The sequence below is a fragment of the Oncorhynchus nerka genome, linkage group LG8, assembly GCF_034236695.1.
Source record: "Oncorhynchus nerka isolate Pitt River linkage group LG8, Oner_Uvic_2.0, whole genome shotgun sequence".
Lineage (NCBI taxonomy): Eukaryota > Metazoa > Chordata > Actinopteri > Salmoniformes > Salmonidae > Oncorhynchus > Oncorhynchus nerka.
The window spans coordinates 7704504-7724066 of NC_088403.1; the positions used below are offsets into that span (position 1 = coordinate 7704504).

General features: G+C 44.9%; 1 protein-coding gene across 12 annotated transcripts in view; it reads right to left on the reverse strand.

The window, feature by feature from the left end:
- Positions 1-19563, reverse strand: part of helb (helicase (DNA) B) — a 51176-nt gene that overhangs the window by 22307 nt on the left and 9306 nt on the right. For all 12 annotated transcript variants that reach the window (XM_065021285.1, XM_065021277.1, XM_065021280.1 and 9 more), the window contains exons 6-9: positions 18535-18712; positions 15163-15304; positions 14728-14873; positions 14568-14652 (exon numbers count right to left, since the gene is read on the reverse strand). In XM_065021285.1, the coding sequence (XP_064877357.1) occupies positions 14568-14652; positions 14728-14873; positions 15163-15304; positions 18535-18712 (551 nt within the window). The remainder of the gene's footprint in view (positions 1-14567; positions 14653-14727; positions 14874-15162; positions 15305-18534; positions 18713-19563) is intronic.

Genomic DNA, 19563 nt, shown 5'->3' on the forward strand with positions numbered 1-19563 from the left:
GAACCCCTCTACTGTCCCTGTAGTATAGAGAACCCCTCTACTGTCCCTGTAGTATAGAGAACCCCTCTACTGTCCCTATAGTATAGAGAACCCCTCTACTGTCCCTATAGTATAGAGAACCCCTCTACTGTCCCTATAGTATAGAGAACCCCTCTACTGCCCCTATAGTATAGAGAACCCCTCTACTGCCCCTATAGTATAGAGAACCCCTCTACTGTCCCTATAGTATAGAGAACCCCTCTACTGTCCCTATAGTATAGAGAACCCCTCTACTGTCCCTATAGTATAGAGAACCCTCTACTGTCCCTATAGTATAGAGAACCCTCTACTGTCCCTATAGTATAGAGAACCCCTCTACTGTCCCTATAGTATAGAGAACCCCTCTACTGACCCTATAGTATAGAGAACCCCTCTACTGTCCCTGTAGTATAGAGAACCCCTCTACTGTCCCTATAGTATCAATGGTATAGAGAACCCCTCTCCTGTCCCTATAGTATCAATGGTATAGAGAACCCCTCTACTGACCCTATAGTATCAATGGTATAGAGAACCCCTCTACTGACCCTATAGTATAGAGAACCCCTCTACTGTCCCTATAGTATAGAGAACCCCTCTACTGTCCCTATAGTATAGAGAACCCCTCTACTGTCCCTATAGTATAGAGAACCCTCTACTGTCCCTATAGTATAGAGAACCCTCTACTGTCCCTATAGTATAGAGAACCCTCTACTGTCCCTATAGTATAGAGAACCCCTCTACTGTCCCTATAGTATAGAGAACCCCTCTACTGTCCCTACTGTATAGATAGAGAACCCCTCTACTGTCCCTATAGTATAGTATAGAACCCTCTACTGTCCCTATAGTATAGAGAACCCTCTACTGTCCCTATAGTATAGAGAACCCCTCTACTGTCCCTATAGTATAGAGAACCCCTCTACTGTCCCTATAGTATAGAGAACCCCTCTACTGTCCCTATAGTATAGAGAACCCCTCTACTGTCCCTATAGTATAGAGAACCCCTCTACTGTCCCTATAGTATAGAGAACCCCTCTACTCTCCCTATAGTATAGAGAACCACTCTACTGTCCCTATAGTATAGAGAACCTCTCTACTGTCCCTATAGTATAGAGAACCCCTCTACTGTCCCTGTAGTATAGAGAACCCCTCTACTGACCCTATAGTATAGAGAACCCCTCTACTGACCCTATAGTATAGAGAACCCCTCTACTGTCCTGTAGTATCAACGGTGTAGAGAACCCCTCTACTGTCCCTATAGTATAGAGAACCCCTCTACTGTCCCTATAGTATAGAGAACCCCTCTACTGTCCCTGTAGTATAGAGAACCCCTCTACTGTCCCTGTAGTATAGAGAACCCCTCTACTGACCCTATAGTATAGAGAACCCCTCTACTGACCCTATAGTATAGAGAACCCTCTACTGTCCCTATAGTATAGAGAACCCTCTACTGTCCCTGTAGTATAGAGAACCTCTCTACTGTCCCTATAGTATAGAGAACCCCTCTACTGACCCTATAGTATAGAGAACCTCTCTACTGACCTGTAGTATCAACGGTGTAGAGAACCCCTCTACTGTCCCTATAGTATAGAGAACCCCTCTACTGTCCCTATAGTATCAATCGTATAGAGAACCCCTCTACTGTCCCTGTAGTATAGAGAACCCCTCTACTGTCCCTGTAGTATAGAGAACCCCTCTACTGTCCCTGTAGTATAGAGAACCCCTCTACTGTCCTATAGTATAGAGAACCCCCTCCTACTAGAGAACCCCCTACTGACCCTATAGTATAGAGAACCCTCTACTGTCCTGTATTATCAACGGTGTAGAGAACCCCTCTACTGTCCCTATAGTATAGAGAACCCCTCTACTGTCCCTATAGTATAGAGAACCCCTCTACTGTCCCTATAGTATAGAGAACCCCTCTACTGTCCCTATAGTATAGAGAACCCCTCTACTGTCCCTATAGTATAGAGAACCCCTCTACTGTCCCTATAGTATAGAGAACCCCTCTACTGCCCCTATAGTATAGAGAACCCCTCTACTGCCCCTATAGTATAGAGAACCCTCTACTGTCCCTATAGTATAGAGAACCCTCTACTGCCCCTATAGTATAGAGAACCCTCTACTGTCCCTATAGTATAGAGAACCCTCTACTGTCCCTATAGTATAGAGAACCCTCTACTGTCCCTATAGTATAGAGAACCCTCTACTGTCCCTATAGTATAGAGAACCCCTCTACTGTCCCTGTAGTATAGAGAACCCCTCTACTGACCCTATAGTATAGAGAACCCCTCTACTGTCCCTATAGTATCAATGGTGTAGAGAACCCCTCTACTGTCCTATAGTATCAATCGTATAGAGAACCCCTCTACTGTCCCTATAGTATCAATCGTATAGAGAACCCCTCTACTGTCCCTGTAGTATAGAGAACCCCTCTACTGTCCCTATAGTATCAATGGTATAGAGAACCCCTCTCCTGTCCCTATAGTATCAATGGTATAGAGAACCCCTCTACTGACCCTATAGTATAGAGAACCCCTCTACTGTCCCTATAGTATCAATCGTATAGAGAACCCCTCTACTGTCCCTGTAGTATAGAGAACCCCTCTACTGTCCCTGTAGTATAGAGAACCCCTCTACTGTCCCTATAGTATAGAGAACCCCTCTACTGTCCCTATAGTATAGAGAACCCCTCTACTGTCCCTGTAGTATAGAGAACCCCTCAACTGACCCTATAGTATAGAGAACCCCTCTACTGACCCTATAGTATAGAGAACCCCTCTACTGTCCCTATAGTATAGAGAACCTCTCTACTGTCCCTATAGTATAGAGAACCCCTCTACTGACCCTATAGTATAGAGAACCCCTCTACATGTTTGATCCCTCTACTGTCCCTATAGTATAGAGAACCCCTCTACTGTCCCTATAGTATCAATCGTATAGAGAACCCCTCTACTGTCCCTGTAGTATCAATCGTATAGAGAACCCCTCTACTGTCCCTGTAGTATAGAGAACCCCTCTACTGTCCCTATAGTATAGAGAACCCCTCTACTGTCCCTATAGTATAGAGAACCCCTCTACTGTCCCTATAGTATAGAGAACCCCTCTACTGTCCCTATAGTATAGAGAACCCCTCTACTGTCCCTATAGTATAGAGAACCCCTCTACTGTCCCTGTAGTATAGAGAACCCCTCTACTGACCCTATAGTATAGAGAACCCCTCTACTGTCCCTATAGTATCAATGGTGTAGAGAACCCCTCTACTGTCCTATAGTATCAATCGTATAGAGAACCCCTCTACTGTCCCTATAGTATCAATCGTATAGAGAACCCCTCTACTGTCCCTGTAGTATAGAGAACCCCTCTACTGTCCCTATAGTATCAATGGTATAGAGAACCCCTCTCCTGTCCCTATAGTATCAATGGTATAGAGAACCCCTCTACTGACCCTATAGTATCAATGGTATAGAGAACCCCTCTACTGACCCTATAGTATAGAGAACCCTCTACTGTCCCTATAGTATCAATCGTATAGAGAACCCCTCTACTGTCCCTGTAGTATAGAGAACCCTCTACTGTCCCTGTAGTATAGAGAACCCTCTACTGTCCCTATAGTATAGAGAACCCTCTACTGTCCCTATAGTATAGAGAACCCCTCTACTGTCCCTGTAGTATAGAGAACCCCTCAACTGACCCTATAGTATAGAGAACCCCTCTACTGACCCTATAGTATAGAGAACCCCTCTACTGTCCCTATAGTATAGAGAACCTCTCTACTGTCCCTATAGTATAGAGAACCCCTCTACTGACCCTATAGTATAGAGAACCCCTCTACATGTTTGATCCCTCTACTGTCCCTATAGTATAGAGAACCCCTCTACTGTCCCTATAGTATCAATCGTATAGAGAACCCCTCTACTGTCCCTGTAGTATAGAGAACCCCTCTACTGTCCCTGTAGTATAGAGAACCCCTCTACTGTCCCTGTAGTATAGAGAACCCCTCTACTGTCCCTGTAGTATAGAGAACCCCTCTACTGTCCCTATAGTATAGAGAACCCCTCTACTGTCCCTATAGTATCAATGGTATAGAGAACCCCTCTACTGACCCTGTAGTATCAATGGTATAGAGAACCCCTCTACTGTCCCTGTAGTATCAATGGTATAGAGAACCCCTCTACTGTCCCTGTAGTATCAATGGTATAGAGAACCCCTCTACTGTCCCTGTATTATCAATGGTATAGAGAACCCCCTCTACTGTCCCTATAGTATCAATGGTATAGAGAACCCCTCTACTGTCCCTATAGTATAGAGAACCCCTCTACTGTCCCTGTAGTATAGAGAACCCCTCTACTGACCCTATAGTATAGAGAACCCCTCTACTGACCCTATAGTATAGAGAACCCCTCTACTGTCCCTATAGTATAGAGAACCCCTCTACTGTCCCTGTAGTATAGAGAACCTCTCTACTGTCCCTATAGTATAGAGAACCCCTCTACTGACCCTATAGTATAGAGAACCCCTCTACATGTCTGATCCCTCTACTGTCCCTATAGTATAGAGAACCCCTCTACTGACCCTATAGTATAGAGAACCTCTCTACTGACCTGTAGTATCAACGGTGTAGAGAACCCCTCTACTGTCCCTATAGTATAGAGAACCCCTCTACTGTCCCTATAGTATCAATCGTATAGAGAACCCCTCTACTGTCCCTGTAGTATAGAGAACCCCTCTACTGTCCCTGTAGTATAGAGAACCCCTCTACTGTCCCTGTAGTATAGAGAACCCCTCTACTGTCCATATAGTATAGAGAACCCCTCTACTGACCCTATAGTATAGAGAACCCCTCTACTGTCCTGTAGTATCAACGGTGTAGAGAACCCCTCTACTGTCCCTATAGTATAGAGAACCCCTCTACTGTCCCTATAGTATCAATCGTATAGAGAACCCCTCTACTGTCCCTGTAGTATAGAGAACCCCTCTACTGTCCCTGTAGTATAGAGAACCCCTCTACTGTCCCTATAGTATAGAGAACCCCTCTACTGTCCCTATAGTATAGAGAACCCTCTACTGAGAACCCTCTACTGTCCCTATAGTATAGAGAACCCCTCTACTGTCCCTATAGTATAGAGAACCCCTCTACTGTCCCTATAGTATAGAGAACCCCTCTACTGTCCCTATAGTATAGAGAACCCCTCTACTGTCCCTATAGTATAGAGAACCCCCTCTACTGAGACCCCTCCCTATAGTATAGAGAACCCCTCTACTGTCCCTATAGTATAGAGAACCCCTCTACTGTCCCTATAGTATAGAGAACCCTCTACTGTCCCTATAGTATAGAGAACCCTCTACTGTCCCTATAGTATAGAGAACCCTCTACTGTCCCTGTAGTATAGAGAACCCCTCTACTGTCCATATAGTATAGAGAACCCTCTACTGACCCTATAGTATAGAGAACCCTCTACTGTCCTGTAGTATCAACGGTGTAGAGAACCCCTCTACTGTCCCTATAGTATAGAGAACCCCTCTACTGTCCCTATAGTATCAATCGTATAGAGAACCCCTCTACTGTCCCTGTAGTATAGAGAACCCCTCTACTGTCCCTGTAGTATAGAGAACCCCTCTACTGTCCCTATAGTATAGAGAACCCCTCTACTGTCCCTATAGTATAGAGAACCCTCTACTGTCCCTATAGTATAGAGAACCCTCTACTGTCCCTATAGTATAGAGAACCCTCTACTGTCCCTATAGTATAGAGAACCCTCCTGTCCTATAGTAGAGAACCCTCTACTGTCCCTATAGTATAGAGAACCCCTCTACTGTCCCTATAGTATAGAGAACCCCTCTACTGTCCCTATAGTATAGAGAACCCCTCTACTGTCCCTATAGTATAGAGAACCCCTCTACTGCCCCTATAGTATAGAGAACCCCTCTACTGTCCCTATAGTATAGAGAACCCCTCTACTGTCCCTATAGTATAGAGAACCCTCTACTGTCCCTATAGTATAGAGAACCCTCTACTGTCCCTATAGTATAGAGAACCCTCTACTGTCCCTATAGTATAGAGAACCCTCTACTGTCCCTATAGTATAGAGAACCCCTCTACTGTCCCTATAGTATAGAGAACCCTCTACTGTCCCTGTAGTATAGAGAACCCTCTACTGACCCTATAGTATAGAGAACCCCTCTACTGTCCCTATAGTATCAATGGTGTAGAGAACCCCTCTACTGTCCTATAGTATCAATCGTATAGAGAACCCCTCTACTGTCCCTATAGTATCAATGGTGTAGAGAACCCCTCTACTGTCCTATAGTATCAATCGTATAGAGAACCCCTCTACTGTCCCTATAGTATCAATCGTATAGAGAACCCTCTACTGTCCCTGTAGTATAGAGAACCCTCTACTGTCCCTATAGTATCAATGGTATAGAGAACCCTCTCCTGTCCCTATAGTATCAATGGTATAGAGAACCCCTCTACTGACCCTATAGTATCAATGGTATAGAGAACCCTCTACTGACCCTATAGTATAGAGAACCCCTCTACTGTCCCTATAGTATCAATCGTATAGAGAACCCCTCTACTGTCCCTGTAGTATAGAGAACCCCTCTACTGTCCCTGTAGTATAGAGAACCCCTCTACTGTCCCTGTAGTATAGAGAACCACTCTACTGTCCCTGTAGTATAGAGAACCCCTCTACTGTCCCTATAGTATAGAGAACCCCTCTACTGTCCCTATAGTATAGAGAACCCCTCTACTGTCCCTGTAGTATAGAGAACCCCTCTACTGACCCTATAGTATAGAGAACCCCTCTACTGACCCTATAGTATAGAGAACCCCTCTACTGACCCTATAGTATAGAGAACCCCTCTACTGTCCCTATAGTATAGAGAACCCCTCTACTGTCCCTGTAGTATAGAGAACCTCTCTACTGTCCCTATAGTATAGAGAACCCCTCTACTGACCCTATAGTATAGAGAACCCCTCTACATGTTTGATCCCTCTACTGTCCCTATAGTATAGAGAACCCCTCTACTGTCCCTATAGTATCAATCGTATAGAGAACCCCTCTACTGTCCCTGTAGTATAGAGAACCCTCTACTGTCCCTGTAGTATAGAGAACCCTCTACTGTCCCTGTAGTATAGAGAACCCTCTACTGTCCCTGTAGTATAGAGAACCCCTCTACTGTCCCTGTAGTATAGAGAACCCCTCTACTGTCCCTATAGTATAGAGAACCCCTCTACTGTCCCTATAGTATAGAGAACCCCTCTACTGTCCCTATAGTATAGAGAACCCCTCTACTGTCCCTATAGTATCAATGGTATGGAGAACCCCTCTACTGTCCTATAGTATAGAGAACCCCTCTACTGTCCTATAGTATAGAGAACCCCTCTACTGTCCTATAGTATAGAGAACCCCTCTACTGTCCTATAGTATAGAGAACCCCTCTACTGTCCTATAGTATAGAGAACCCCTCTACTGTCCCTGTAGTATCGATGGTATAGAGAACCCCTCTACTGACCCTGTAGTATCAATGGTATAGAGAACCCCTCTACTGTCCCTGTAGTATCAATGGTATAGAGAACCCCTCTACTGTCCCTGTAGTATCAATGGTATAGAGAACCCCTCTACTGTCCCTGTATTATCAATGGTATAGAGAACCCCCTCTACTGTTCCTATAGTATCAATGGTATAGAGAACCCCTCTACTGTCCCTATAGTATAGAGAACCCCTCTACTGTCCCTATAGTATAGAGAACCCCTCTACTGTCCCTATAGCATAGAGAACCTCTCTACTGTCCCTATAGTATAGAGAACCCCTCTACTGTCCCTATAGTATAGAGGACCCCTACTGTCCCTATAGTATAGAGAACCCCTCTACTCTCCCTATAGTATAGAGAACCCCTCTACTCTCCCTATAGTATAGAGAACCCCTCTACTCTCCCTATAGTATAGAGAACCCCTCTACTCTCCCTATAGTATAGAGAACCCCTCTACTGACCCTATAGTATAGAGAACCCCTCTACATGTTTGATCCCTCTACTGTCCCTATAGTATAGAGAACCCCTCTACTGTCCCTATAGTATCAATCGTATAGAGAACCCCTCTACTGTCCCTGTAGTATAGAGAACCCCTCTACTGTCCCTGTAGTATAGAGAACCCCTCTACTGTCCCTGTAGTATAGAGAACCCCTCTACTGTCCCTGTAGTATAGAGAACCCCTCTACTGTCCCTATAGTATAGAGAACCCCTCTACTGTCCCTATAGTATCAATGGTATAGAGAACCCCTCTACTGACCCTGTAGTATCAATGGTATAGAGAACCCCTCTACTGTCCCTGTAGTATCAATGGTATAGAGAACCCCTCTACTGTCCCTGTAGTATCAATGGTATAGAGAACCCCTCTACTGTCCCTGTATTATCAATGGTATAGAGAACCCCCTCTACTGTCCCTATAGTATCAATGGTATAGAGAACCCCTCTACTGTCCCTATAGTATAGAGAACCCCTCTACTGTCCCTGTAGTATAGAGAACCCCTCTACTGACCCTATAGTATAGAGAACCCCTCTACTGACCCTATAGTATAGAGAACCCCTCTACTGTCCCTATAGTATAGAGAACCCCTCTACTGTCCCTGTAGTATAGAGAACCTCTCTACTGTCCCTATAGTATAGAGAACCCCTCTACTGACCCTATAGTATAGAGAACCTCTCTACTGACCTGTAGTATCAACGGTGTAGAGAACCCCTCTACTGTCCCTATAGTATAGAGAACCCCTCTACTGTCCCTATAGTATCAATCGTATAGAGAACCCCTCTACTGTCCCTGTAGTATAGAGAACCCTCTACTGTCCCTGTAGTATAGAGAACCCTCTACTGTCCCTGTAGTATAGAGAACCCTCTACTGTCCATATAGTATAGAGAACCCTCTACTGACCCTATAGTATAGAGAACCCTCTACTGTCCTGTAGTATCAACGGTGTAGAGAACCCTCTACTGTCCCTATAGTATAGAGAACCCCTCTACTGTCCCTATAGTATCAATCGTATAGAGAACCCCTCTACTGTCCCTGTAGTATAGAGAACCCTCTACTGTCCCTGTAGTATAGAGAACCCTCTACTGTCCCTATAGTATAGAGAACCCTCTACTGTCCCTATAGTATAGAGAACCCTCTACTGTCCCTATAGTATAGAGAACCCCTCTACTGTCCCTATAGTATAGAGAACCCCTCTACTGTCCCTATAGTATAGAGAACCCCTCTACTGCCCCTATAGTATAGAGAACCCCTCTACTGCCCCTATAGTATAGAGAACCCCTCTACTGCCCCTATAGTATAGAGAACCCCTCTACTGTCCTGTAGTATCAACGGTGTAGAGAACCCCTCTACTGTCCCTATAGTATAGAGAACCCCTCTACTGTCCCTATAGTATCAATCGTATAGAGAACCCCTCTACTGTCCCTGTAGTATAGAGAACCCCTCTACTGTCCCTGTAGTATAGAGAACCCCTCTACTGTCCCTATAGTATAGAGAACCCCTCTACTGTCCCTATAGTATAGAGAACCCTCTACTGTCCCTATAGTATAGAGAACCCTCTACTGTCCCTATAGTATAGAGAACCCCTCTACTGTCCCTATAGTATAGAGAACCCTCTACTGTCCCTATAGTATAGAGAACCCTCTACTGTCCCTATAGTATAGAGAACCCTCTACTGTCCCTATAGTATAGAGAACCCCTCTACTGCCCCTATAGTATAGAGAACCCTCTACTGTCCCTATAGTATAGAGAACCCTCTACTGTCCCTATAGTATAGAGAACCCCTCTACTGTCCCTATAGTATAGAGAACCCCTCTACTGTCCCTATAGTATAGAGAACCCCTCTACTGTCCCTATAGTATAGAGAACCCCTCTACTGTCCCTATAGTATAGAGAACCCCTCTACTGTCCCTGTAGTATAGAGAACCCCTCTACTGACCCTATAGTATAGAGAACCCCTCTACTGTCCCTATAGTATCAATGGTGTAGAGAACCCCTCTACTGTCCTATAGTATCAATCGTATAGAGAACCCCTCTACTGTCCCTATAGTATCAATGGTGTAGAGAACCCCTCTACTGTCCTATAGTATCAATCGTATAGAGAACCCCTCTACTGTCCCTATAGTATCAATCGTATAGAGAACCCCTCTACTGTCCCTGTAGTATAGAGAACCCCTCTACTGTCCCTATAGTATCAATGGTATAGAGAACCCCTCTCCTGTCCCTATAGTATCAATGGTATAGAGAACCCCTCTACTGACCCTATAGTATCAATGGTATAGAGAACCCCTCTACTGACCCTATAGTATAGAGAACCCCTCTACTGTCCCTATAGTATCAATCGTATAGAGAACCCCTCTACTGTCCCTGTAGTATAGAGAACCCCTCTACTGTCCCTGTAGTATAGAGAACCCCTCTACTGTCCCTGTAGTATAGAGAACCACTCTACTGTCCCTGTAGTATAGAGAACCCCTCTACTGTCCCTATAGTATAGAGAACCCCTCTACTGTCCCTATAGTATAGAGAACCCCTCTACTGTCCCTGTAGTATAGAGAACCCCTCTACTGACCCTATAGTATAGAGAACCCCTCTACTGACCCTATAGTATAGAGAACCCCTCTACTGACCCTATAGTATAGAGAACCCCTCTACTGTCCCTATAGTATAGAGAACCCCTCTACTGTCCCTGTAGTATAGAGAACCTCTCTACTGTCCCTATAGTATAGAGAACCCCTCTACTGACCCTATAGTATAGAGAACCCCTCTACATGTTTGATCCCTCTACTGTCCCTATAGTATAGAGAACCCCTCTACTGTCCCTATAGTATCAATCGTATAGAGAACCCCTCTACTGTCCCTGTAGTATAGAGAACCCCTCTACTGTCCCTGTAGTATAGAGAACCCCTCTACTGTCCCTGTAGTATAGAGAACCCCTCTACTGTCCCTGTAGTATAGAGAACCCCTCTACTGTCCCTGTAGTATAGAGAACCCCTCTACTGTCCCTATAGTATAGAGAACCCCTCTACTGTCCCTATAGTATAGAGAACCCCTCTACTGTCCCTATAGTATAGAGAACCCCTCTACTGTCCCTATAGTATCAATGGTATGGAGAACCCCTCTACTGTCCTATAGTATAGAGAACCCCTCTACTGTCCTATAGTATAGAGAACCCCTCTACTGTCCTATAGTATAGAGAACCCCTCTACTGTCCTATAGTATAGAGAACCCCTCTACTGTCCTATAGTATAGAGAACCCCTCTACTGTCCCTGTAGTATCGATGGTATAGAGAACCCCTCTACTGACCCTGTAGTATCAATGGTATAGAGAACCCCTCTACTGTCCCTGTAGTATCAATGGTATAGAGAACCCCTCTACTGTCCCTGTAGTATCAATGGTATAGAGAACCCCTCTACTGTCCCTGTATTATCAATGGTATAGAGAACCCCCTCTACTGTTCCTATAGTATCAATGGTATAGAGAACCCCTCTACTGTCCCTATAGTATAGAGAACCCCTCTACTGTCCCTATAGTATAGAGAACCCCTCTACTGTCCCTATAGCATAGAGAACCTCTCTACTGTCCCTATAGTATAGAGAACCCCTCTACTGTCCCTATAGTATAGAGGACCTCTACTGTCCCTATAGTATAGAGAACCCCTCTACTGTCCCTATAGTATAGAGAACCCCTCTACTCTCCCTATAGTATAGAGAACCCCTCTACTCTCCCTATAGTATAGAGAACCCCTCTACTCTCCCTATAGTATAGAGAACCCCTCTACTGACCCTATAGTATAGAGAACCCCTCTACTGTCCTGTAGTATCAACGGTGTAGAGAACCCCTCTACTGTCCCTATAGTATAGAGAACCCCTCTACTGTCCCTGTAGTATAGAGAACCCCTCTACTGTCCCTATAGTATAGAGAACCCCTCTACTGACCCTATAGTATAGAGAACCCCTCTACTGTCCTGTAGTATCAACGGTGTAGAGAACCCCTCTACTGTCCCTATAGTATAGAGAACCCCTCTACTGTCCCTATAGTATCAATCGTATAGAGAACCCCTCTACTGTCCCTGTAGTATAGAGAACCCCTCTACTGTCCCTGTAGTATAGAGAACCCTCTACTGTCCCTGTAGTATAGAGAACCCTCTACTGTCCCTATAGTATAGAGAACCCTCTACTGTCCCTATAGTATAGAGAACCCCTCTACTGTCCCTATAGTATAGAGAACCCTCTACTGCCCCTATAGTATAGAGAACCCCTCTACTGCCCCTATAGTATAGAGAACCCTCTACTGCCCCTATAGTATAGAGAACCCTCTACTGCCCCTATAGTATAGAGAACCCTCTACTGTCCCTATAGTATAGAGAACCCCTCTACTGTCCCTATAGTATAGAGAACCCCTCTACTGTCCCTATAGTATAGAGAACCCCTCTACTGTCCCTATAGTATAGAGAACCCCTCTACTGTCCCTATAGTATAGAGAACCCCTCTACTGACCCTATAGTATAGAGAACCCCTCTACTGTCCCTGTAGTATAGAGAACCCCTCTACTGTCCCTATAGTATCAATGGTATAGAGAACCCCTCTCCTGTCCCTATAGTATCAATGGTATAGAGAACCCCTCTACTGACCCTATAGTATCAATGGTATAGAGAACCCCTCTACTGACCCTATAGTATAGAGAACCCCTCTACTGTCCCTATAGTATAGAGAACCCCTCTACTGTCCCTATAGTATCAATGGTATAGAGAACCCCTCTACTGTCCCTGTAGTATAGAGAACCCGTCTACTGTCCCTATAGTATAGAGAACCCCTCTACTGTCCCTATAGTATAGAGAACCCCTCTACTGTCCCTATAGTATAGAGAACCCCTCTACTGTCCCTATAGTATAGAGAACCCCTCTACTGTCCCTATAGTATAGAGAACCCTCTACTGTCCCTATAGTATAGAGAACCCCTCTACTGTCCCTATAGTATAGAGAACCCCTCTACTGTCCCTATAGTATAGAGAACCCCTCTACTGTCCCTATAGTATAGAGAACCCCTCTACTGTCCCTATAGTATAGAGAACCCCTCTACTGTCCCTATAGTATAGAGAACCCCTCTACTCTCCCTATAGTATAGAGAACCACTCTACTGTCCCTATAGTATAGAGAACCTCTCTACTGTCCCTATAGTATAGAGAACCCCTCTACTGTCCCTGTAGTATAGAGAACCCCTCTACTGACCCTATAGTATAGAGAACCCCTCTACTGACCCTATAGTATAGAGAACCCCTCTACTGTCCTGTAGTATCAACGGTGTAGAGAACCCCTCTACTGTCCCTATAGTATAGAGAACCCCTCTACTGTCCCTATAGTATAGAGAACCCCTCTACTGTCCCTGTAGTATAGAGAACCCCTCTACTGTCCCTGTAGTATAGAGAACCCCTCTACTGACCCTATAGTATAGAGAACCCCTCTACTGACCCTATAGTATAGAGAACCCCTCTACTGTCCCTGTAGTATAGAGAACCTCTCTACTGTCCCTATAGTATAGAGAACCCCTCTACTGACCCTATAGTATAGAGAACCCCTCTACATGTCTGATCCCTCTACTGTCCCTATAGTATAGAGAACCCCTCTACTGACCCTATAGTATAGAGAACCTCTCTACTGACCTGTAGTATCAACGGTGTAGAGAACCCCTCTACTGTCCCTATAGTATAGAGAACCCCTCTACTGTCCCTATAGTATCAATCGTATAGAGAACCCCTCTACTGTCCCTGTAGTATAGAGAACCCCTCTACTGTCCCTGTAGTATAGAGAACCCCTCTACTGTCCCTGTAGTATAGAGAACCCCTCTACTGTCCCTGTAGTATAGAGAACCCCTCTACTGTCCCTATAGTATAGAGAACCCCTCTACTGTCCCTATAGTATAGAGAACCCCTCTACTGTCCCTATAGTATAGAGAACCCCTCTACTGTCCCTATAGTATAGAGAACCCCTCTACTGTCCCTATAGTATAGAGAACCCCTCTACTGTCCCTATAGTATAGAGAACCCCTCTACTGTCCCTATAGTATAGAGAACCCCTCTACTCTCCCTATAGTATAGAGAACCACTCTACTGTCCCTGTAGTATAGAGAACCCCTCTACTGACCCTATAGTATAGAGAACCCCTCTACTGACCCTATAGTATAGAGAACCCCTCTACATGTTTGATCCCTCTACTGTCCCTATAGTATAGAGAACCCCTCTACTGACCCTATAGTACAGAGAACCTCTCTACTGACCCTATAGTATAGAGAACCCCTCTACATGTCTGATCCCTCTACTGTCCCTATAGTATAGAGAACCCCTCTACTGTCCCTGTAGTATAGAGAACCCCTCTACTGTCCCTATAGTATAGAGAACCCCTCTACTGACCCTATAGTATAGAGAACCCCTCTACATGTCTGATCCCTCTACTGTCCCTATAGTATCAACGGTGTAGATAACCTCTACAAGTCTGACCACTCTACTGTGTAATGCTCGTCTTACCTTCTGAAGGCAATGAACTGTGACGTGGCGTCATTCTTCAGTCCTGGAGCAGCTTCCAATAATAGTTTGATAGCCACCTGAAGGTCTGAAAAACAACATATTGTGTTGCATTATATTGGTAGTGTTCTGTGTTTTCAGATGGAGTCCACGGTGTTCTCACCATAGTCAGAGTCCTCGGTGGTGTTGGGCAGCAGGATGAGGATGAACCTCTTGTCTTCAGAGGGCATGGTGTAGCTTCCATTCAGATCCAAGATGGCGTCGTAGTGGAGCGGTCTGAAACTACGATTCATCCCCATCTCTGCGATTCTGATTTTTTTTTTTAAAGGACAGGATTTTTCGTTTCTCATGGTCGGTCATGGCATCAGGACATGACAAAAACAGGTCAAATAAAACAATCTTACAGAATTTACAATTAAACATTTTTTTTTTTAAAGAAAATTAATTTAATATCTGAATTTGCAAAGTTGTATCTAAACTTTATTCTATTTACATACTGAATTAATTAATGGTTCTTTTTATTTTATATTATCAAAGAGTCACTGGTATTTTTATGTTTGTTTGAAAACTAAAAGACAAAAACCAATGCCATATTTACTGTCCGGCGTTGTTGACGATGAGTTGAGACTCAGCTCTGTGATTGGTCCTCATCTCGATGGCCCAATGGGCTCGGCCCAGACTGTGGAACAGGTCATACAAGGTGTTTCCTGGCTGGATACTGGGCAGCTGACGCACATCACCTAGACAAACAGTCAGACTGTGGAACAGGCCATACTTCCTGACGGGCTTCCCCCAGGTGGTGAAGGTAGGAAACAACATTTCCACTTCGCTGACCCTCAACACTGGGGCCCCACAGGGGTGCGTGCTCAGCCCTTTCCTGTACTCCCTGTTCACCCATGACTGAGTGGCCATGCACGCCTCCAACTCAAATCATCAAGTCTGCAGACGACACAACAGTAGCGGGCTTGATCACCACCAACAACGAGACGGCCTATAGGTAGGTGAGGGCTCTCGGAGTGTGGTGTCAGGAAAACAACCTCTCACTCAACATCAACAAAACAAAGGAGATGATCGTGGACTTCAGGAAACAGCAGAGGCAGCACCCCCCTATCCACATCGACGGGACAGTAGTGGAGAAGGTGGAAAGTTAAGTTCCTCGGCATACACATCACAGACAAACTGAATTGGTCCACCCACAGACAGTGTGGTGAAGAAGGCGCAGCAGCACCTCTTCAACCTCAGGAGGCTGAAAAAATGTGGCTTGTCACCTAGAACCCTGACAAAACTTTAAAAGATTCACAATTGAGAGCATCCTGTCGTGCTGTCTCACCGTCAGGTAACAGCAACTGCACCGCCCTCAACCGCAAGGCACAACACATCCCCTGCCCTCCAGGACACCTACGCCACCCGATGTCACAGGAAGGCCATAAAGATCATCAAGGACAACAACCACCCAAGCCACTGCCTGTTCACCCCGCTACCATCCAGAGGAGAGGTCAGTACAGGTGCATCATCACCACCCGAGCCACTGCCTGTTCACCCCGCTACCATCCAGAAGGCGAGGTCAGTACAGGTGCATCATCACCACCCGAGCCACTACCTGTTCACCCCGCTACCATCCAGAGGCGAGGTCAGTACAGGTGCATCATCACCACCCGAGCCACTGCCTGTTCACCCCACTACCATCCAGAAGGAGAGGTCAGTGTTCTACCATCCAGAAGGCGAGGTCAGTACAGGTGCATCATCACCATCAGGTGCATCATCAGCCACTACCTGTTCCAGAGGCGAGGTCCCAGGTGCATCATCACCACCCGAGCCACTGCCTGTTCACTACCATCCAGAGGCGAGGTCAGTACAGGTGCATCATCACCACCCGAGCCACTACCTGTTCACCCCGCTACCATCCAGAAGGCGAGGTCAGTACAGGTGCATCATCACCACCCGAGCCACTACCTGTTCACCCCACTACCATCCAGAGGCGAGGTCAGTACAGGTGCATCAAAGCTGAGACAGAAGCTGTTTTTCAGTCTCTCGATCTCAAGGCCATCAGACTGTTAAACAGCCATCACTAACTCAGAGGCTGCTGCCTACATAGAGACTCACTAGTCACTTTAAACAATGTTTACATAGCTTGCATTACTCATATCTCATATGTACAGTTGAAGTGGGAAGTTTACATACACCTCAGCCAAATACATTTAAACTCACCTTTTCACAATTCCTGCCATTTAATCCTAGTAAAATGTCCCTGTTTTAGGTCAGTTAGGATCAACACTATTTTAAGTACGTGAAATGTCAGAATAAGAGTAGAGAGAATGATTTATTTCAGCTTTTATTTCTTTCATCACATTCTCAGTGGGTCAGAAGTTTACATACACTCAATTAGTATTTGGTAGCATTGCCTTTAAATGGTTTAACTTGGGCATCGATTTTGTGAAGTGCACCAGTCCCTCCTGCAGCAAAGCACCCCCACAACATGTTGCCACCCCCGTGCTTCACGGTGGGGATGGTGTTCTTCAGCTTGCAAGCCTCCCCCTTTTTCCTCCAAACATAACGACGGTCATTATGGCCAAACAGTTATATTTTCGTTTCATCAGACCAGAGGACATTTCTCCAAAAAGTACAATCTTTGTCCCCATGTGCAGTTGGAAACCGTAGTCTGGCTTTTTTATGGCGGTTTTGGAGCAGTGGCCTCTTCCTTGCTGAGCGGCCTTTCAGGTTATGTCGATATAGGACTCGTTTTACTGTGGATATAGATACTTTGTACCTGTTTCCTCCAGCATCTTCACAAGGTCCTTTGCTGTTGTTCTGGGATTGATTTGCACTTTTCACACCAAAGTACGTTCATCTCTAGGAGACAGAATGCATCTCCTTCCTGAGCGGTATGGCGGCTGCGTGGTCCCATGGTGTTTATACTTGTGTACTATTGTTTGTACAGATGAACATGGAACCTTCAGGCGTTTGGAAATTGCTCCCAAGGATGAACCAGACTTGTGGAGGTCTACAATTTATTTTCTGAGGTCTTGGCTGATTTCTTTTGATTTCCCCATGATGTCAAGCAAAGTTTGAAGGTAGGCCTTGAAATACATCCACAGGTACACCTCCAATTGACTCAAATTATGTCAATTAGCCTATCAGAAGCTTCTAAAGCCAAGACATAATTTTCTGGAATTTTCCAAGCTATTTAAAGGCACAGTCAACTTATTGTTTTTAAACTTCTGACCCACTGGAATTGTGATACAGTGAATTATAAGTGAAATAATCTGTCTGTAAACAATTGTTGGAAAAATGACTTGTGTCATGCACAAGGTAGATGTCCTAACCGACTTGCCAAAACAATAGTTTGTTAACAAGAAATGTGTGGAGTGGTTGAAAAACGAGTTTTAATGACTCCAACCTAAGTGTATGTAAACTTCAACTGTATATACTGTATTTTATACCATTATTGCATCCTGTCATCGTTCCTCCATACATGTACATAATCTCATTCCATCCCTATAAAAGGTAGTTGTTGGGGAATCGTTAGATGACTTGTTAGATATTACTGCACTGTCGGAACTAGAAGCACAAGCATTTGGCTACACTCGCATTAACATCTGCTAACCACGTGTATGTGATTAAAAACATTTGATTTGATTTTGATTTGACAAGGAGTTGGCTGGATAGTGGTCAGCTGACTGCATCCCCAAGACAAACAGTCAGTAAGTCCTAACCCTTAAGTCCTAGCAGGGTTATTAAGCAGTGTAGTCTGATGTCATTCAGATAATGGAGGAGTTTATTGGGATACAAGGTGATTTGTAGATCAGTGATTCCGAGCCGTCTAGTGGACCACATCGTGTTTCCCTTGTGTAGGACAGGAAGTCTTCACCTTACCTAACTCTGTTCCACCTTCACACACACACACACACTGGCATCACACTTTACATGTCGAACATGTGCAGCTTAAACCTGAACTAAAAAACGAACGTACCCAAGATGACGAACTTCCTGAGCTGTGCGTGTTTGGTGAGCATGGTGAGGACTGAGTGGAGGAGCTGAACACACACCAGACTGCCCTCGTCCACCACCAACACGCGCACACGCACAAACTTCCACTCCTCAGGAGCCCCGTTGGGGTCTTTCTTGGCCTGCATGAAACTCCACACTACCTGAAAGGGAGGGGTGACAGGGAAGAGTGAACAGGAGGGAGGGGTTAGGTATCTGTGACCTCTGGAAGTGGCACAATGTACAGTCATGGACAAAAGTTGAGAATGACACAAATATACATTTTTCACAAAGTCTGCTGCCTCAGTGTCGTTAGAAATTTGTGTCAGATGTTACTATGGAATACTGAAGTATAAGTGTCAAAGGCTTTTATTGACAATTACATGAAGTTGACGCAAAGAGCCAATATTTGCAGTGTTGACCCTTCTTCTTCAAGACCTCTGCAATCCGTCCTGGCATGCTGTCAATTAACTTCTGGGCCACATCCTGACTGATGGCAGCCCATTCTTGTATAATCAATGCTTGGAGTTTGTCAGAATGTGTTTTTTTTTGTCCACCCGCCTCTTGAGGATTGACTCGATAAATTATTGATTCGATAAATGGTTGATTTAGGTGCAATCCTACTGGCAATAATATCTTTGCCTGTGAAGCCCGTTTTGTGCAAAGCAATGATGGCATGTGTTTCCTTGCAGGTAACCATGGTTGACAGAGGAAGAACAATGATTCCAAGCACCACCCTCCTTTTGAAGCTTCCATTCTGTTATTCGAACTCAATCAGCATGACAGAGTGATCTCCGGTCTCGTCAACACTCACACCTGTGTTAACGAGAGAATCACTGACATGACAGCTGGTCCTTTTGTGGCAGGGCTGAAATGCAGTGGAAATGTTTTTGGGGGGGATTCAGTTCATTTGCATGGCAAAGAGGGACTTTGCAATTAATCTTCATAACATCCTGGAGTATATGCAAATTGCCATCATACAATCTGAGGCAGGAGACTTTGTGAAAATTAATAT